The 21,565-nt window shown below is 41.8% G+C and overlaps 1 protein-coding gene across 2 annotated transcripts in view; it reads left to right on the top strand.

Moving 5' to 3' along the window:
• The window catches only part of sh3pxd2aa (SH3 and PX domains 2Aa), a 140,306-nt gene that overhangs the window by 46,831 nt on the left and 71,910 nt on the right, over positions 1 to 21,565 (top strand). For both annotated transcript variants that reach the window (XM_008278999.1, XM_008279001.1), the window contains exons 3-5: positions 3,297 to 3,372; positions 6,310 to 6,386; positions 9,306 to 9,397. In XM_008278999.1, the coding sequence (XP_008277221.1) occupies positions 3,297 to 3,372; positions 6,310 to 6,386; positions 9,306 to 9,397 (245 nt within the window). The remainder of the gene's footprint in view (positions 1 to 3,296; positions 3,373 to 6,309; positions 6,387 to 9,305; positions 9,398 to 21,565) is intronic.

The raw sequence follows: 21,565 nt of genomic DNA on the forward strand, positions 1-21,565 counted from the left end.
ATTTATGACACATCAGAAACAAACATAAAATTCCTCAAAACACAATCCAGATGCAGTTTGGGTGAATGGGAACGTCATTTTGTGGATTGATTGAGTTGGTTTGTGGCAAATGCTTTGTCTGTTGTCAGTAACAGGAATAGTGTTTGCAGCAGTCGCATCGTGTTAATGATCACTGGTTGATAACGCTGCTGACTATCCGTTAGGAATATTGTTCTAAATTTGCATCGCTAGCAGACTGACAGATGGACGAGTGAAACCGGATCAGGCGACGGATGTTTCAGGAGTGGTCACCGGGGATTCGTAGATATCTCCATGCATCCAGAGAACCACCAGGATGTTTGCTCACTTACATCCCCGGGGTCCTTTACAGCCCTCGGCCATCAGATACAGACCAGCTGATGTCTATTATCTCCTCTCTGGACCTCCATCCCCCTTCGCTGCGCACCGTCTTCACCTCCTTTCCATCTCTGATTACTGTGTAGGAAACAGTTTGCTGCAGTGCTGTTGTGTGCACTACGTCTCTCCTCTGCCTTGCTTTCCCTCTAATCCCTCTCTTGAATGATTTATTTGAAGGGCGAAACTGTGCAAACAACCGCGGCCCGGCGCTCTCCTCTCCACCCCCTGACCTCTGCTGAGGTTTCCTTTCTCTGCCTCTCCTCTCCTTTGTTCCTGCACCTCCGATGTCAGCGCTTCTTCGCTCGCCGTCGTCGTGTCGCCGAGCTTTATGAATAAATCGCGGCTCGTTTGACTCCGTGAACCCCTCAGCTCACCGAGCCGCCGCCGCTCGGAGCCCTCGAGACCAGAGATGTGCGTTGACGGGCTTTGATTTCTACAAAATGTGTGATGCACCCGTACAGCTGTGGGATTAAGCGAGAGGCATCGCCTTCCTAAAAAAACTGCTGCACATCCACCTTGAGGAGAAAAGATGTTACGGGATACCAAACAGAGCTGACATGTCATAAAAAATCAAGCTATACATGCATTAATGTCAGCTTTATTGGCTGTGTGCATTAAATATGATGCTGCTATGCTAACTAGCTTAGCACATACACCTATAGCGGGTGGTGGAAGAAGTACTCAAGCTAAACACCTACAGGAAAAGTACTGTTTGTGTCACATACTGCTGGATGGCTTAAACTGCAATCATTTAACATAGTTTATTGATGAAATTACATTTTACTTTGCCCCTGTGCAGTTTTAATTAAATGATTCAAAAGTCTTTCACCTTACAGTAATCAGATTACTTCTAAATTGAAATCAAGGGTGTGTGATCTCAGGTGAAACTAACAGTTTAGTTTGACTCTATTCAAAATAGAGGCGCCACAGCAGAAGCAAAACAAAAGTCACTTCTGAGATTCTGATTAGGGATGTCCGGTGATATTGGCCCACCAAAATTATCGGCCCGATATTGGCATAAAAATGTATTATCGGTCAATATCGGGTTTTTTTGCCTACAATGAAAACCGATAAAACAACGCCTGGATTTCGCAGGCATTTACACGACAGGAGATATATGATGTTGCCTAAAAATACTTAAATAGCCCACATATATCAGTATCGGTTGATATCAGAAATCGAGAGTTGGACAATATCAGCATATCAGATATCGGCATAAAAGCCAATATCTGACATCCCTAATTCTGATCTGTGATTTTTTTTACGTCCACTCTTATTTTTGACTCAGTCCTACTCGGTGACAACTTTCTGGAGAGTTGTTCTATTTTATTCAGCTGTTCTTTGCTGGAGGGGTCGTGTTGCTCCACCTGTCTCCTAAAACAGCCCAGAGGTGTTCACCTGGATTAAAGTCACGCTTGGCCGGGTTTCACTTTACTTCTTCTCTAGAGCGATTTTGGCAGCGAGCTTTAGATCATGCTGGAATATTCCTCCGCAGACGGGCAGTCATCTGGTCAGCCAGTGTTTTAGCAGAACCGCAGATGTTCATCGATGTAAGCCTCATATCATCACTGTCCCACCTCCGTGCTTCACCGTCAGGACGATGCATTCACCGTGGTAGCTTCACACCAAACATGCTCGACTCCACCTGAGCTGAACACATTAATCTTGGTGTCATCTGACCAAACAATGTGCTCTCTACATGTTCTTTAGCAAACTTTAAGGTTTTAAGCAGCTGTTCTTTTCTTGTCGTCCGTCCATACAGATTCTTAAACGTCCTCCACACCGTCGAAGCTTCACAGAAACTCTGATTTCCACTAACAACCTCCTGTGTCGAGTCTGAAGCAGCTGCCGTCTGTTTTTCACAGCTAGACTCTAAAACCAGTTCACTGTCTTTGACGTCATTTTAGGAGGACGACCGGCGCAGCCCTGATTAGAGCTACTGTGGCTCCTTCTGATTACTGCTGACACTGATTTTTAGTTGCTCACTGATGTTCCTGGATCCTTTTCCATCGTTTGTAACGTCTTGCAGTCATATTTCTCAGTTCCAGCTCTTTTCCATGTTCCTATGATGCAGACATGTGGACCGATGCAGCCTATAGGTCCAAAAACTGGGATCGTTCTGCTGTTCACGGCTCATTTTAGAACCATTTTCATGCAGTTGAGCTGATTGCAAATCACATTTTACTGTTTGGTTTCAATAATCAGAGGGTTTTGAACTCGTGTCTCAGTCACTCTTGTTGTTTTTTGCTATTCACAGCAGTAAACGTGACTGTTTGCTTTGGAAATAAAGGCGTTACTGAGAGATGACACGACTTCAACGGTAGTTCTTGTTTGTAAAATGTCATTTTCAACAAGATTCGTGAAGATTCTTTATTTTTAGTTGAAGAAATTAACAGAAAGATGCTCTTCATGCTAATTCCTATGTTTTTCTATTGACGTGTTCTTAGCTTGTTAGCCACTGGTGAGCTTGAATTTTTTGCTAAGCTAACGGTGAAATATCTCCAGACAGTTGGCTGCTTGTGTGTCTGGATTTTTATTTCTTCAATTTCTAGTTTTTTTAATTGTCAGGAATTAGATGACAACACTCTGATGTCACAAGCTCATGCTGGGAACAGCTAGCTTAGCTTAGCACGGAAGCTAAGCCTCGAAAGCTGACTTATTATTTGCAACACGGAGTTTCTTGTTTGTTTAACACAAACCAAAATGTAAAAAGTTCTGTGCGCCTCAGAAGTGCTTGCAGGCATATTTTTGTGTTTATGCTAAGCTAATTGCCTCCTGGCTTCAGTTCAACACGACACACGAGACTCGCATCGATCGTCTTATCTTCTTAAGCAAATAATTCCCTGAATATTGAACCAAGCTGCACATTAAACTGTTCCTTCCTCCTTGTGTTTCTGCAGATGCAGATACTCGACAAGTTCCCGATCGAGGGAGGGCAGAAAGACCCGAAGAAGAGGATCATCCCCTTTCTCCCAGGTAATAGCCCGCTCCCGAGCTCCAGTTATCCGAACAGGCTCCCACATTAATAATGTATGACCGGCCCTCGCGGGGCGTCAATATGAGCCGGTTACTGATGCCTGCTGCGCTGCTGCATGTGTGTGTGTGTGTGTGTGTGTGNTGTGTGTGTGTGTGTGTGTGTGTGTGTGTGTGTGTGTGTGTGTGTGTGTGTGTGTGTGTGCAGTGTGTGTTACTGCTGACCAGGCACTAAGTGTGACTTTCAGATCTCAGCTGCACGTCTGCCAGATGTTTATTTTCTGCCCGTTTCAGATGTGACTCAGCTGATGGTTTTGCATGAATCTGCTCATTTGATTACGTGTGCCGGCATCGATCCGAGACCTCGCTCGTGTCTCCTGACGTTCAGATTCATGGCGACCTGCAGGACAGGCGTGATCGATGGCGGTCGCTCCGCTCATCACGCTGCAGTCTTCTGCGTGAGCACCTGCGTAGATTAACGTGTGCGGAGGGACTCGTGTGTTTGCAGCAGTTTACGGCGTTGAACGCTCAGATTAAGGCCCGAGGTCGACACGCGGTCGCAGCATCACCTGGGTCGGTCCATGGCAGCTCACCTCAGGCCTCCCAGGTGAGGTCATGCAGCTTAACGCCTTTAATTTTCAATATGTTGTCAATGGATATGAAGACATTCCCTTCAAAACAATCCAACCTGAAAACAAATGCTGTTAAAATGCAGCACCATATGACAAAACGAAGCTGTTTCCACCCACAACAATTACTGTAATTATTTTAATTCCTTTAAAAAAATAAATAAAATAAAAAAAAATCAACATAAGCTATTGGCATGATTACAAATTCCAGTTTTTCTAGCGGTTTCGGAAATATTTTGCCAAATCCTGTGAAAAATGAGGCTTTAAAAGAATTAAAAATTTACCACTCAGGTCCTCTTTTCACAAATTCAGAACTCAAAAAGTATTTGGAGGAGAGTTGTGGGATTTTCCAGGATTCTGCGGTTTAGGTAGAAGTATTTACAGGATTGCAGGACTGAGGTGAGTTTGCATGGAGCGACCCATCTGTAGATGCTCGTTTTCTGCCCTCGCGCCTCCTCTGAATCACATTTACACACTTTTTCTGGCAGCAGTGGCTCCAGATGCAAACATGCTGATGCTGTGTGCACGTTTTAACTGTTCAACCTGAAACTGGAGGATGACAAATGTTCAGCTCGAGGGAAACACAACACGGCTTATTGTGAATAGCAAAAAAAAATCCTGCAAATAACTGAAAATATGTTTTTAAAAACGTGTAATATTGTAATGTTGAAAAAGTAGAGCAAGAAAACTGAAAAAACAACATCAGAGATCTGTGAAAAAATGAGATTATTAGCGAATTAAAATGCAGTAAAACGGCAATTTTACAGTCACGCACTGTAAAAGAATAGACGACGTTATGTTTCTTCTGATTTACATGATTTTCTGATGTGGAAAAGCTTGTTTTCTTTTTATAGTCAACATGTAAATAAATACTTAAGGAAAATTTGCCACACAGACATAAAGAAACACCAACTCCGTCGTCTTCGTGTTTGGTCCTCGGTGTGAAAGCTGAAAACAAAACAAAAGAAGAAGAAAGAAAAATCCCTTACAAATTATATATTTTGAAAGCAAACTGACTAATAGTGTTTGAATTCAAACTCTATGGAGCTACAGGATGGACGTATTTCACTTTGACAGCTCATTTAATATTAAATCTCGCTGCTGAAATTTAACATGAAAATTTCTAATGAAAAGTTTAATTTTAACATTTTGAAATAGCAAAAAACTTCAAATTGGTTTTAGGATTTTGACAAAAGATTCACATGAATGAAGCAAACTTTTGATATTAGAACTATTAGATAACATGACACTGATGTCGTCTTGTAGTTTTATTCAATTCAAGCTGATTGAAACCTTCAGAAAAACAGATTTGTTGCTGTTAATTAAAAAAAGAAAAAAAGAACATATTTATGGGCTTTGTTTTAAAACCAAAAATTTTAAATAGAAGGTCAGATTTCAAAATCAATAAGTGAAAAACCAATCTAGATAGATAGATAGATAGATAGATAGATAGATAGATAGATAACTTAACCTAACCTAACTGGTGCTGATTTATATTTGGTTTTTAATTCTAAGAGAGAGAAAAAACTAAACAACATGACTTCAGCTTTTCAGTTTTTACTGTCCAAGGAATTTCCATAAACCAAAACGTATCAAGTTTTATATTTTATTCTTTTTAATTTTCTGATTCTGACGCCAGAAACAGTTTTTCAGTGAGTTTCTCTTAAAACAAAGAAAATAAATATGTTCTTATTTAGTTTCTTTCTTTCTGAATCCAGCCTACGTGGTGAAACTCGGCCCTTCCAGGCTGTTTGTTGTTCAGCTGCCGGGTTTTGTTGTTTAACAGCAGAACTGTTGACACTTTTGCCAATTCCTGCATCTGCTTCGTGTGATTTACGCGGTGAAGATCCATCACCACATCACTCAGCTCTATTGCCAATGTCGGCTTCTTTACTAAATTAAAAATATGGATATTCCTTATAGCAACATGGGGCTAATATGCTAACAGCTCCTCAACCAGCACCAGAAATCTTTCCTCTGCAGAAACAGGATGTGTTGCAGCGGCTGGTCCGTATAGAACATAAATGTCGGTCATGAGTGGGCCGAGGTCTCGAATGCGTGACCCCGGTGTGTATAAATCCTGGGAGTTGTTTAGAAAAGTGGAGCTATAGAGGGGCCAGCTGGGGCCTGGGAGCCATGAGGGACCGTCACTGACACCTGCTGCCGGTTCGCAGTAAAACACCCAGAAATCACTGCTCTGCTACATCAGCTGCTGTATTTTTAGCCAGCGCATGCATCAAGTATTTACTCCGTTTTCCCTTCGCCTCCATTTTTTCATTTATTGTTTTTCTTCTTCTTCTCCCTCTTCCAGGCAAAATCCTGTTCCGGAGGAGTCATGTGCGAGACGTGGCCATGAAGCGGCTGCGTTTCATCGACGACTACTGCAGGGTAAAGAGCTGCCAGCATCCCTCCCCTCCCCGAGTCCGGCTCTGGGGAGACGCTCAGGGGTCGGAGGGGTCGCCGTCCATACGGTCTTTTCACACGCTTTTAAAAGTTCTGTAATTCCAGTTGTGCATCGCTCTCCTCCGTCTTGTTTCAAAGGCAGCAGCGACCCCCTTCTTCCCTCCTTTTTTTGGGAGAGAAACTTCAAATTAGCGCCTGCTTCCCACAAACAAAACAACACTTGAAAGCTCCTTATATGCTCCAGTTCAAGGCCGACTCGCCTTATCACCTCCCGCTCCCATTAGTTTCTTTTAATTCATCCCCGGATTCAGATCCTTTCCTCCCTCTTCCTTCCTTGCTTCCTCCCTCCCTTCCTTCCTCTTGGCGCTCGGCCACCATTACACCAGATTCGTCTCTGTGCACACAATTAGGGAGCAGCATTATCGGGCCGCATTAGGAAGGGTTACCGCCGGTATCAGCTCCGTAATTGGGACCAAAAAAAAAAAGAGAAGCGTCTGAAATGAGCCGGCGCAGGTTTATGGAAACACAGTCGCAGCTGGAGGAGAGTGTTTGCTTCCTACATCCTGTTTATGAGGCGAACGGCGGCGAGGACGAGTAATTACCCGGCGCTCTCTGAGGATCTGCTCTCCGGGGGTTTAGGGATGCGGGTCCTATATCAATAAAATAGGGTCCGATGAATGAAATATGAAGGCGGCTCGGACTGTATGTTGTCGCGCATCCTCACGGTCGAGCACCCCGACGCGATGCCTTTAGTCAGATCATCAAATAAACATGCGTAGAGCCTCTCTGCTGAGGCTTCGTCTGTGAACGTACAGACGGAGAGCAGCTCCACAGACGAAGCCCCAAGTCTGTACAATCCACATTAATTACAGTTAAAGCTCAGCCGTAAAACAAATCCCTCCAAAACGAACGCTTGTTTTAAAGCTGCAGTAATATTTTTTGTTTTTGCAGTTTGTGTGCAGTGAAGCAAACAGCTCATTGTAGACTAAATGATGAAATAGCATAAAAAATAGTGTTTTTAGCTGATTAAAATACAATAAAACTGTCATTTTACAGTCACACATTTGTGATAAAACAATTTTTAAATGGACATTATGTGCTTTATTTTGCCTGCTTGTTTGTTACACCTAAATTCATATTTTTTTTCTGTGATTTTACTGGATTTTATCTGTAATTTACCCATTTTTCAATTCTTAATCTGCATTATTTTTGTTTTGATAAATGACAAATATCTGTAAAATTATTATTTAAAAAAAAAAGCTGATTTAAAAACAGTAAAAATAGTGTAATTTTACAGTCAAACGCTGTAAAACAACAAGTTTTTATTAATAAAAGTGCAGATTTGGCTGTTTTTTTATGGTTTAAATGTAAATGAATGCTTTGTTCCTGTGATTTAGCCAGTTCTTATCTGTTATTTTAACAAAACTGACTGAACTGTTTTAAAAATTACACTTAAAAACTATTTATTTCTTTACAGTGTTCAGAGGTTTGCTGATGAGTTCAGACATCAGAGTTTAGATGTTCCGTATACACAGATCAGCCACAACATTAAAACCACCGACAGGCGAACACTGATGATCTCGTAACGTTCTGGTGGAATATCGGAGGCGGCAGGTGGACGGTCCGCTCTTGAAGTCGATGCTGAAAGCAGAAAAAACGTGCAGCGTGAAGATCTGAGAGACTTTAACGAACTGTGATGGCGGACGACTGGATCAGAACCAACAGGTGTTGTCGGGTGTTATTAGAAGTGTTCCAACCGGGGACGGATACATGGACGCACAAGGAGAACTGAACCCTGACCTCCAGAGCTGGACCGTGGAGCAACGAAAGAAGGTGTTCTGACGGATCACGGTGTTGTTTATCTGCTGAATAGACGGCAGCAGGATTGAAAGAAGGCGATCCGATGCTCTGGATGACAAAAGCCTCGAGTCCTGCATTCATGTGGATTTGACACCTAAACATTCCTGCAGAGCTCCTTCATGGCGGTTTTATTCCCCGACGGCCTCTTGTGGAAGGATAAAGCTTTGTACAGGAACGCTTTGAGAGTCCAAGGTGTCGACTCGGCCTTAGAATTCCTCAGATGGAAAACCCCTGATGTATTGACGTGTGGAGTCCAGTGTTTGACCAATCAGGGCTGTTTTTGCAGTACAAGGAACTACACCTATTGGACCGGTGGTTTTAATGTTGTGGCAGGTTGTGTATAACTCTGTGTAGGTCTCCACCAGTGTTTCTGAACCCTTACCTGCTGTTTCAGGTCAGATTCGACCCTTTTTGACATTTGATAGCAGTATAAACACCCTAAACATCCTTCTTTTAGCCTGAAGTTTGATGACTTTTCCTAGAGGGACCCAAAATACATGAACATTTTTGTACTCTGAGGCTGTTTGGGGTCAAATTTGACCCATATATCCATTGAGATGGACTTTAGATCCACCAGTGTGGCTCAAATCAAGGGAAAAAATGGTGGTTTCAGGGAATCTAGAAACCATGAAACTGTCCAGGCCATGTTTTATGAGTATTTTCTATTTACATTTATTAATCTGACATCGGCTATAGACATTCTCAATAGACCTGTAGTTTGAAATTCGGTGTAGATGCTTACTATGAGTCCAAATTAACCCGATCCACACCGTGAAAGCATGCAATCTGGGGTTAAACATATCTGTGTCTTAGCTTTGTCTTGCTGTTTGCTGCTGCATCCAGAAACCAAAAATCAAAACAAAAAAACAGCCGCATCAGACACTTTCAAAGCCTCCAACGGGAGCTGCAATTGCCCACAATCACCCGATCCATTTTTAACATGAAACACATTGATTAATGCAGCTTTTAACAACAATAAAACATGTTTGCTAATCTGAACCACAGGCTGGTTTCTCTCTAATCACTCTCCATGTCTTTCCGTAGGCCCTGGTGAGACTCCCGCCTCAGATTTCTCAGAGCGAGGAGGTCCTTCGCTTCTTCGAGACGAAAGCCGAAGACGTCAACCCTCCAGTGGAGTGAGTGTTGCGCACTTTACACACAGATGCTCCACGCGTGGACTAATCCGCCGCTTGATTTGTGTTGTGCTCTGCAGCAACGCCGTCATTACCGTGGCGGCAGGTTCGCTGACAGCGAGCGCGTGGGCGGTTGGAAATTGTCTCCCCAACCGATCATTAGCAGCGACTGGATGTGGGTGCGACTCGCAGCGAAAACACGAAGTCTGAAATTGGTTCTGGATTCAGTTTTGGGAGGAAAAATAGCATCAATATCCACCGTGTAGCTCATGAAGGAGACATGTCCCAATCTTCCTCTCACAAATGAAACGTTTAATTTCAGTAATCTGTTGGGGGGTTTACGGTTACAACACACTGCAGCTTGTTCTGCTCTGACATGGAGCTTACATGACTAATTTTAAGCTCGTGTTTGCTGACGGTGCATATTTCTGACATTACCGAGTCTGTTCCTCGACTGTTTGACTGTTTTTTTCCACTTTTGCACGATGTTTGTGGAAATTCTGTGTCACTGTTTCTGCTACAGCCGCTGAAAGACACTTTACAGAGGCAATATGTGAGGTTTTGGACACAAATACGACATCGATACAGCAGCAAACAATGCTACGTGAAGATTTGGTGAAGCAATGACGTTCTTAGGACAGACTGAAGTTACACCATCACAGCTTCTTTGTTCTGTGTTTTAGTGCATGTGGGTTCCTCCCATTGAAACTGTTAAACAGGCATTTTACAAAGCTAGCGAGGGCTAGCGGCTGTGTCTGGATTAGCTCTTGCTAGCTCTTGATCTTTTGGAGTGAGGGAACAGGTGTGGCCGACGTCAGGGATGTCATATATCAAAATCACGACATTGTTTTACTGAATCTGCACAAGTCTATGTCTTTGTTTACATCCACTATTATCATAACGGTACAGGACGAGGTGTGGCAGGCAGGGTGCCTCGCATTAAAAGAATAAATGCATTAGCTCTGGCTGGAGGTCATTCAGCTTTACAGAAGTCTTTGTCATGGTGCCCGTTGCTGCTAAACTCCCACAATGCTCTCCGCTTGCCAACATGAACTGACCTGTAGTCTGAGTGACGCCTCCTCTGGTCACTGCAGGAAGAAGCTTGGAATGCTAATTGTGAAGCTTTCTAAATCAATAGTCAGCAGCATTATCGATCAAGAATGGATTCGTTGGTAACACAGATTAAACAAAGCACACGTTTCTCCTGCTGCTGTTTTTATTATGTAATCTGATCTGACTTGCGCAGCTGTGATGTAGAAACTCTGACTTAGTTAATCTCAGCTTGTTTTAGCCTCAAGTTCTGGCTGCACATCATTACATGACACAGAAGTCTTGTCGAGGTGCCCGTTGCTAGCTAAACGCCCACAGTGCTCTACGCTTGCCATCATGATGACGCCTCCTCTGGTCTCTACAGTATTAATTAGTACGAGGCTCCACCTGGTGGAACAACCGGGTACTACAGCTGATCTACAATATATTTACTGACATGCATGTAGAGAAAACAGGTTTTCTCCAGCTTGTGGAGCTTGTGGAGCCACATTACATCCTACCCTCTAGCACTACGTTTCAGACAGTGTCCTACTGGAGCTTTAGAAGGTTTGCAACCATTATTGGAACGTTAAGCAACAGCCTGGATGCAAAAATGCATTTTTATTTATTTATTTTTAGAGCTATTCAGTTGTCAAGCATATACGGCAGATTGATTTTAATAACTTTAATCTAGTTGAAGTGTGTATTATCTGGGAATACACTCTTGGATTAAATTGGGTGCAAACTTCGACAGCTCTACTTTATGGGGATTTAAACTGGGAGGATCTGGTATTCTTTCCCTACGTGGCTGTTTTTATTGCCCAGGTTTACAAGTGAGATGCCACCGCAGCACTGGCAGCTCGTTTACTTTGGCCTCCAACCTGGATTAGTCCGTGCAGACGCTCACATGCATGCAGACGGTGTGTAAACTTGTTGCTGCTAATTACGTTACGCAACGTGATGCTAACGGCGAGCTAAACCGGAGAGTGATAATGTTGCACAGATGTTGGCGGCTCTCTGCGTCGTCTTCTGCATCTTTCCAACCCAACAAAAAAAAAACTAAAAAATGCTGCATGATTGTACAGTGGCTAAGCTCATTACCTCTCTGTCTGTTCCCACTTCTATTCCCAAATCAGCTCTTTCTCACTGCTAAAGCCTCCTGCCAGGCCGGGCGGTGGGGAGAGAGGAGTTGATGGATGCGAGATTGGGAGGAGGAGAACGACTTGTTTCATAGCAGGGAGATAGCCCCTTTGGGTAGTTTTTAATTAGAGAACACTCTCCTCTCCAAACCTCAAATGCCAGTATCGCACTATTCATTTGTAATGTGCTCCTGTATGCAGAGAGACAGCTGCACCCGAGGCGCTGCAGCTACATCCAGGCTATGTCTTTTCTTGCTTTCTTTTTTTTTTTTTTTCCTTTTTTGTATTTTAATTACTTTTCTCAGTATTTCGCTTCTCCTCCTCTCTTAGTGACCTCTGTCTGCAGAGTTTTCCAGCTACAGAGCATCCCCTCCTCCCTTTTCTTCTTCTTCTTCTTCTTCTTCTTCTTCTTCCTCCTCCTCCTCCTCTAATTCTTTGCTTCTAACTCGCCCTCATGAATTCAAGTACGTTTAATTGACGAGACAGCTCAAGGTTACGAACACAGCCGCCAACGCAATCGTTCTTTGATCAACAGCTTTCGTTCCCTCGCCGTCCGCACAGCTTCCCGTGTTACCTGCCTTCTCATCTCTCTTTTTTTTCTTTCCACTTGTCTTTCTTTGACTCATGCCCTTCATCTTCTTCACTTTCAATCCATTTTTTTTCTCTACAACATCTCTCTCTCCCTCTACTCTCTTTCTCGCCAGAGTATTTCGGTGCATAAAGAAATCGCATTAATCTGACTGTGGGGAGATGAAGCCATACATGTGGAGCATCAATAATGTGCGTAAACGCTGCCCTCGTCGCACACAGTCTGTTAACCTCCATCTGTGGCGCTCAGCGGTGCCCAGGCTCACTTTAAATACTTAATTTACATCCGCTCAAATTAAACGGATGCCTACGCGGGAGCCGTGCTGCACGGAGGGTTCGCTGTGGACAAACGCAGCAGGACACGGCGAGTTAATAACGATCAAAGACTCACGTAGCGGAAGAAAACCAGAGGCACAAAGATCGATCCTTGAGGAACTCCACAACTCACAGGAGCAGCAACAAAACCATTTGTGCAAATTTTACTCCACAAGTTACGACCTTTTCTGTAGATTTCAGGTAGGAAATATAACTTTGAAATGGGTTTTTAGTTGTAGAGTTTAGCAGAAAAAGGTGGAAAAATACGTATTCCATATGTTTTTGTTCCAGAGGTGGACGGAATATTGAATAGATGGTAGATATATAGACAAAGAAGAGATGCAAGAGAGTTAATCCAAACACTTCAGAGAGCAAAACGTAGAATTTTCAGGGAAAAAAAGGCAATAAAATCGTGGGATAGACTTTTTTTTAGGGGCTATTATTGTGTCAGGATTAGTTACCCTGTAGCAGCATAGAAAAAACTCTGTAGTTAACGTTTGCATGAATGAATTTTCACCCAAAAGATGAACTTTACCAAGTACAAGAAAAAACACAAGCCAAGAAAAAATGACTAAAAAGAAAGTAAGCTCAAAACAAAAAACATAGCAACTGGAAATATAACAAATTAAGTATTATTTATGTGTAATAAATGAATAATATCCGGTTCAGTTAATGGTTCGTTCGAGGACAGCTTCAAAACAAATGTTTATTCTCCCACAACAAATAAATAAATAGGGCAAGAGTTTGCATCTGTCTTTCTGGATTATGACGACCTGTAATGAAATCATACGTTGAGTTGGATGAATTTTAGTGATATTTTAAATGACCAGTCATCATTAGCAGCATAACTGAAGTCAAGGTTTAGAAGAGTTCAGCTAATTTGATTCATTTACTCCAACTTGAAATGAATTAACACAGAAAAACACCAACTTATCCACATTGTTGTGTCAACTCAACTCTTTAAGCAACTTTAAATGTTTGTCGGCATCAGTAAATTAGACTTTTTAAATCATGCAACCATGCGTTTAATGAAGTGGTTTGACTGTAGAGGACACAGGAGTGTACAGTCCTGTGTTTGGCCACCAGCCTCCACGATGAGCTTTATCAGCTGAATGCTGCACAAAAAGCTCGTCACATGTGAGTCTTTATGCCTGCACAAGCAAACGATAAAAGCAAGTGACCAAAAGGAATATTTGAATATTTGTCCTGCAGCGATGTGCAGAATGTTTTTAAGCAGACATCAGTGTGAGTAAATCTCTCCGCCTGACCGCAAAGAAAACATCGACCGTCACTGACGTGCACTCAGAAAACAGAAAAGGGCAAAAAAACAAAAAATTGCAACCTTTATTAAATAATATTTGGTGTTTGCAAAAATAAGCTAGTAAAAAAGAAAAGCCTTCAGATAATTTATGTGGAACAATCTCACAGAAACATTGGTTTCAAACTCTTTAATCTGATAAAAGGTTTGTTTAATAATATTTCACGTTTTCTCCAAATAACTTTATTTAAAATGTGAGCAGCCAAATGAGTCCTTGTGCTCCATAAACATTTAAGACATCTACATCTGTTTTAATTTTGCTCAGTCGAGCCGCCCAGCTGCAGCTTTCTTTACTCTAAAAACGTTCTGGTAACGTTTTCAGCAGGAAGTTTCTTCTTCAAGGTTGATTCTCTGAAGATGCTGTAAATACGTTTGGCGACAACAGTCCTGAATGTTGCATTGAGAACATCTTTCTTCCGTTACCGTGGAACGTTGTGGAAACGTTTAACCATGTGTTGCATCAACAACATCAATTTAAACATCCTCAGATTATCGCAGGCACCGTTTTTGTGTATCGCACTGCAAGAACATTTTGTAAAAATCGTCTGAAACCTTGATAACGTCTTGGAAACGCTTTTAAAAATACTCTGATAACGTTCTCCAAAGATCCTCTGAATGTCGTAGTTTACGTCCCAGTTAACTTTCAACCTTTATAGGAGCATAGTTTGACTCGATAACTATCATTAAAACAGAAATAGAACTTGTAGATAACGTCAGAAAAAAGTTGCGGGAACATTTCTTAATGACGAGGGATGCACAGCTCCCAATAAAAGAGGCATTAGAATATTTATATATCAGCGAATAAGGTGAAATAAAACAAAGAAACCAGCCACAAAGCAACACGAGTGAGTGTAAGCAGTGAAAACACACAAACCGAGGTCAGACTCACACTTTAAAAGACGTTTTCTGTCAGCGCACAGACAAACACTGAGGCTGTTGTGTGCATGAAGCCCGAGGAAACGCTGCTCTCTGGTCAGATTCAGATCAAACGGAGCCTCGACCTCTTCTGGCTCCTCTGCATCGCTGCCGGCTCTCCTTCGGCTTCGCGACGGAAGAAAATAGAAAAAACAAAAACCCAGAACGCCGTGCTCAGTTAATGGTTAGTTAGACGTCACCATCCCGAGGACTCGACTTGTGTCACGGCTAAATTGGATGGGTTCCCTTCATTCCCTACCCATAAATGAAAAAAAAAGAATAATTGGAAAAAGGAGGGGGGGGATGTTGAGGAATGAGATGATTTAAAGTCGTGATTGGAGGAGCGTTCGAGTCCTGAGAGCTGTGGAGGAAGAAAAGTGAGAAAGATGAACTAACTGCTGGAGGCGGATTGTAATCCGTCGTGTTGGAGTGTGTGAACAGCGCCAATCAAACATCTTATTATTCAGGGCTTCTTTTTATTACATTTTACTATTTTCCACACAGAAGAACAAAAGCGAAGACGTAACTGTTAACCCTGTGAAACCTGAGAGGCATGTTGTATTTAAAAAATCTGCAAAAATTAACACCATTAATCAGCCAGAAACTGTAGAAACAGACAGAATGACCAGACTTCCCAGCAGTCCTTGGACTAATCATCTGAGATGAGCCTGTTCCTGAAAGAAAATGATCCAAAACTCAGCTTAAAATCGCCAATATCTCATTAGATCCCTTCATCTCTAACCAGATTGTGTAAAAACCAAAAGAAGTAGAAAGAAAGTGTCTGCTGTAGTCACAGGATCAAAGGAAAGTTACTGAGTGTAGTTGGATTTCTTTGAATATTTGTTTAACATGTGCAGCATTTTTCCAAGCATCCACATATTAAGTTTGTTTCCATACTTCTGAATGAATGAATGAATGAATGAATGAATGAATGAATGCCATTTATTGTCATTATGCTGTACAATGAGATTGGAGAGCTTCTCCTATTTTCAGTGCAAGTAGAAACAAAATAAAATGCAAATTTGCTCAGTAAAAGATAAATATATATAAAAAGAAATAAAAGATTTAAGAAGTAAATAAAAGATTAGATTGAGATACTGGCTGAAAAGTGGCTGATTTTTTGTGGTGTGTCTGTTCTTTACAGTTCAGCCCCTCATGGCTTCATTTTTGCACCAAGGACTGCAGAATATTTAGTTTTTTACAGAATCCTATTAGTGCAAAGACTTTTTTTGTTGTTGAATTTTTAAACCAGATGTGTCGATAAAGTGATTTTAAGCTGAGTGTCACAGATGAGTAGTTCAAGGACCGTTGGAAACTTTTTATTTTAAAGGATTCTAGTGATTCATGTACATCTGACTGAAAAAAAGTGGATAATCTTAATTTAACTTTGTGTTTCCTGGCATATGGCACATGACTTCATATTTTATTTATTATTAAACAGTTTTGTTGTCTTCAGTTTTATTGTAGAAACTGGAAAAAAATACAAAAAAATCCTTGAACATGTTGAATCCAAACGTTTATTAGATGATCTGCTATATTCAATATATTAATATATTTATGTCTTTACGTGCAGGACTTGATGCAGAACTTGTGCTGGAGGTTTATATTGATTTAATGTTCTGTTTAATAGAGATCTTCCTCCTATTCTGGCTCTAAAAAAAACCCCTAAAACTGTAATATTCAGCTGAAATCTGTGTTTTCTGTTGTTGCTGGCTGACAAGAGAGGAACAAAGCAGCAGCCTGCAGCGACAACGTGAGACAGAGTGAGTCGTGGATTAAATGTTTGAAATAACCGGCTTAGTTTTTTACACTTTATTTTTCATGAGCTGCTTAAATACTGGAGGTCTCGACTCAGAACTCTTCGTTAACAGGCTTTGAATTATTGATGCGATATGAAAGTTTAACTGGAGGATTTTGACTCTTGACTCTGATTCGCCGAGAAGATCAACGAGTTGTTGCCTGGTTGAAGCACTAAAATGTCACAGAGTGGTGAAGCTTTCACAGGTTTGCAATGAGCTCATCAACCAAACAGTCACATTTATTATATTATTTTATACGTATTTATATTATTTATTCAGATCTTTTGTTAATTAACACCCAGAATCACCGTTAATTAGTCAAAACATGAACAATTAACTTGTTTCAACTAGTTTTTCTACATTATTAAACAAATAATTAGAAACAAATGTGTCTAAGTTAACAAACTTTATTTTATTTTATTTTATTTTATTTTATTTTATTAACGTGCTCCAATCAGATTTTCTTCAGGAACTTTTTCAGCTTTCTTACATTTTTGTTCATATATTAAATTTATTTTATATTTATTTTTTGTTTTTAAACATTTTTTGTTTTGTTATTTAACGAAATGGAAATAAACAACAAAACTGTTGCCGGTTAACCTTAATTTTTTTTTCATTTTAAGCTGCATTTTAACAGGTAAATTTAATTTCCATCCATCCATCTTCTATACACCGCTTAATCCTCATTAGGGTCATGGGGGGCTGGAGTCTATCCCAGCCGACTTAGGGCGAAGGCAGGGGACACCCTGGACAGGTCGCCAGTCCATCGCAGGGCTACACTTAGAGACAGACAACCAAGCACACTCACATTCACACCTACGGACAATTTACAATCACCAATTAACAAACCTCAACATGTTTTTGGACTGTGTGGGAGGAAGCCGGAGAACCCGGAGAGAACCCACGCTGCACGGGGAGAACATGGAGACTCCACGCAGAAAGATTCTGGTGCCCCCACCGGGACGCGAACCGGCAACCTTCTTGCTGCGAGGCAACAGTGCTACCAACTGCGCCACCTTGCAGCCCTGTAATTTAATTTAAAAAATAAATTTAAACTGAAAAAAAAAAACAACTTATACAACAGTAACCACCTTTAAATGACAGGACTATAGTGGAGGTTTACAGATTATCATCTAAATAATTAAAAAGCACCATAAATATATTAGAATTTGTATTATAACAGAAAAAAAAATGTGTAATTTAACATGACGAGATCTGTTTAGTGCAGTAACGATGGTAAATTTACTGTAAAATTCCCTTAAAAACTACATAAAAATGAAAAATGTCCATCTTTTTTGAGTGATTTTACTCGTTTTTAACCTGTAATTCAACAAAACAAATAACAGTGAATCATTCAAAAAGCTAAAAATAAAAAAAAACAAGGTTGTTTTTGATTTTTTCTTTACTGTTTTCCTTTTTTTAAAATTTAGTAAGGATTAGCTTTCATGCATAACTCCAGATACCAACCGTCGTAATAGGTTTTGTTCCCACATAAACAAACTGAAATATTAAAATAAAAAGGTTGCACCAATGTGAACCACTCACCAAAATCTGAAGAAACAGTTTCTGTATTTAATCCACAATCAAATCCAATAATTGTTTCTGTATTGAATTCATAATTACATTTAAAAGTGGTGTTTTTGAGACGTAACCGTTCCACCTCCACATCTTCACAGCTTAGTCCTGTCTCCACCCAGACAACCGCACAACAAGTCTGCAGATGTTCCAGCTGCTCGTTATCTTTTTAAAGCGTCTGACAGGCTGCCAGGAGGCTGCTGATAATCTCCAAATGTTCTCAATAGTGCGTATTTATCTCCTCTCCTCTCACGCCGCATAATGGGCCGTCGTTTTGATGAGTCGACACCGTTTGCCGCCGAGCGCTAATTAGAAAGAAAAGCGAATGGCAACAAATTCCCATCAACTTTGAGCCGCCGCGCCCGAAAGCGGAACGTGTGGAAAGCCGATAATGAGACTTAGAAAAACTCCAGCTGCGACTCGGGATTCTTGTTCGCTGCTCGCGTCTCCGGGTTTCTCAGCTTAATAGGAAACAAAAAGGACATTCGTTGACCTGACGGTTGGGTTTCCTCATTCCAGGATCAGTCTGGTTCGTATCGGTTGGTCGACGGGGGCAGCTCCACTCAGAGGTGGTAGTTTTAGTGTTGTTAAAGGTCACCTGGATGCTGTAGATCCATTGGAGAATGTAGAAGATGTGACGTCACCTGTTGGTTTGCATCAAAGCCGAGTGTTGCAGCTTCAGGCCGTCGCCGTTTGAAGCAGGACTTTCCAAAGATATCACATTCTGGAAACTCAACAGCAACACCAACCCTTGATCATACTCCTTTACAGTATTTGTTGTTGTTATACTCCTTTCCATGCATGCACAGTAGGTTGGTATATTTGCCCCTAGTCCAATCCAAGTCATTACATTTTTAGTATCTATTTTCCAATCTAATACGCAATTCAAGTACATTCATTTACGTCAGTCCAGTGCACGTGCTTGTTGTTAAAGCCCCACTAGGACACTATCTTGACATGTAGTGTTAGAACGTAGGGTGTACTGTTGTTCCACAAGCTCCAGAAGGTGATGAAAACCTGTATTTTTCTATATGCATGTTAAAGAGTGCACTGCAGATCAGCTGTAGTACCTGGTTGTTCCACCAGGTGGAGCCTCGTACTGTTTAATACTTAAGACCAGATGTGTTTGTTGACTAAAATAGCAACAGCAGAAATGTAAACTGTGCTCAACTTACGTTACAGATTGATCCATTATTGGTTGAAATGTTTGATAAAACAATTTAAAATGTGAAAAACAGGCATCAGATAAACCACTGCAACATAAAAACGTACTGCGAGTTGATCCTGGTGGATTTAAAATATGTTCGGTATCCTGAAGTGAGTAAGCCCCGTACAAGTCTTTGTCATGGTGTTCCTTTGGTTGCTACGGTACAAAACAACAAGAGGCTCCCCCTGGTGGTGCAATCAGATACCACAGTTATTTGAAGTGTATAATATAATGAAATGATATACATAACATACCACTGTAACGTATAAACATACTACTAGTTAATTTTGGTGGATTTAAAATCTGCTTAGTAGCCTGATGTGAGTAAACCTCATACAAGTCTTTGTCATGATGGTCACTACGGTACTAAACAACAAGAGATTCCACCTGGTGGTGCAACCAGGTACTACAGCTACTTGAAGTGTATAATATAATATAATGAAATGATATACATAACATACCACTGTAACGTATAAACATACTACTAGTTAATTTTGGTGGATTTTAAATCTGCTCAGTAGCCTGATGTGAGTAAGCCTCGTACAAGTCTTTGTCATAATGGTCACTACGGTACTAAAAAAACAAGCGGCTCCCCCTGGTGGTGCAACTAGGTACTGCAGCTACTTGAAGCCTGTAACATTTAGTGAAATGATACGGACAGATGCTTGTTTGGAGCCGAAATAACATTTAGTAAACGTTATATAAGGTTTGGAGAGTTTGAAGCTGCGAAAACTTGAAAGTTGAGGTAGTTTGTTCCTCCCACAGAAGTAATGGATGAACCCCAGAAGGCTGATGTAGAGGTTTTCTTCTGATGAAAGTAAAACCGGAGACTTTTCGGACGAGAGCATATCGACCATCTATCGACCTGTTTTCCCTTTTCAAGCCCGTATTTATGCCATATTCTCATTGTAAAGCCGGCTGTTTGCCTCCTTCAGCGCTCCTTTGTCCCCACCTTGCTCCTCCTCATCCCGCCTCATCCTCTCCTTCCCATTGTGCCGGAGTCATGAAGCATCCCTCCCTCTCTCCTCCCAGCCTCCCGCCTCCTTCACACTCGCTCGGGCCTTAATGGATGAGCCGCCTCTCTGTTCGGATCGCCTCGGCGTCGGCGGGGTTAAGCGCTCCGAGTGTTTTGCGAGGACGCGTCTATCGATCCGAACGCTTCATGCTTTCAAAACGTTTGCACCCAAAGAGAAGCGGGAGGATGGTTTCTGTCTGTCGGTGGGGGGGTTATTTTCAGCTCCGTTTTACAGCTCTCAGCTCTGTTTTTTTTTTCTTCTTCTTCTTCCCGCCGTCACCTTACATGGATGCACTCGCTCACCCAGATGCGACGTCTGACTCACACACTTACTCACTGGGTGTTGTCAGGTCGGGCCCGGCTACAGTAATAGCTTTGGGAGGGCCGGACTGTACGTGAGTGTGATGAATAGAGCCGGGCAGTGACAGCTGTAGCTACCAGGGTGATGAAATGTGTACACTTTATCACTTCCTGGAAAATGAGGAAGGAGGGAGGCGGGGAAGGGAAGAGGGATGGGAGTCCCCCCCTGGGAGGTGAGGAGGTCAGAGTCGGAGGTGGGGGGGGAGTGAAAGGCCGCTGATTCCTGATATTGGCGTTCCGGTTAAAGCGAGCTGCTCCATCTGACCTCGGCGTCGTCTTTACGTCTTGTTTTTTTTTTTATCCCCCCACCGCCATAAAACCTCATCGGGCCCCGGCAACAGCCAGCGTGCTGCTGCTCGGCCGCGTAGGATTGAATTTTCTGACTATGATCTGATTAGAAAAAGGAGCCACATGCCTGGAAGTGCAGCACAGGAATCAATGCCATCAATCAAAGCTGAGAAAAAGGGTCCAGATCCTCCGTCGGAAACCGGCTTCCCGTGCGCCCGAGCGCCTCCCGTCTGCAGGGAGAAGAACTGCAGCTGATGTCACTCTCCTGCAATCGCTCGCTGCTTTTGGAAGTTTATTGGATTTTAAATTTAGCTGCTTTTTTTTTTTTTTTTTTTTCTCGTTGTTTGCAAAAGAGTTTGTCGCTGGAGCTTTGTGGCACCGAACAGATAAGACGATCCTTCACTGATGCCACAGCGCGGAAGTTTGCAGCAAAAGGAGAAAAAAAATGTGGAGGCATCAGCAGAAAAATGAAATAAACAAGAAATGCAGAAGATATTGAACAGAAATTCAGATACTGAGCGGATTCCTCTGGATGTGGGAAATAATCACGTTGCACAAGATTATTTTAGATTTAAAGAAGCTACAAAAACAATAGTGACGATCTTACGATAAGAGAAGAAAAA

The sequence above is a fragment of the Stegastes partitus genome, unplaced genomic scaffold (assembly GCF_000690725.1).
Source record: "Stegastes partitus isolate 25-593 unplaced genomic scaffold, Stegastes_partitus-1.0.2 Scaffold141, whole genome shotgun sequence".
Taxonomy (NCBI): domain Eukaryota; kingdom Metazoa; phylum Chordata; class Actinopteri; family Pomacentridae; genus Stegastes; species Stegastes partitus.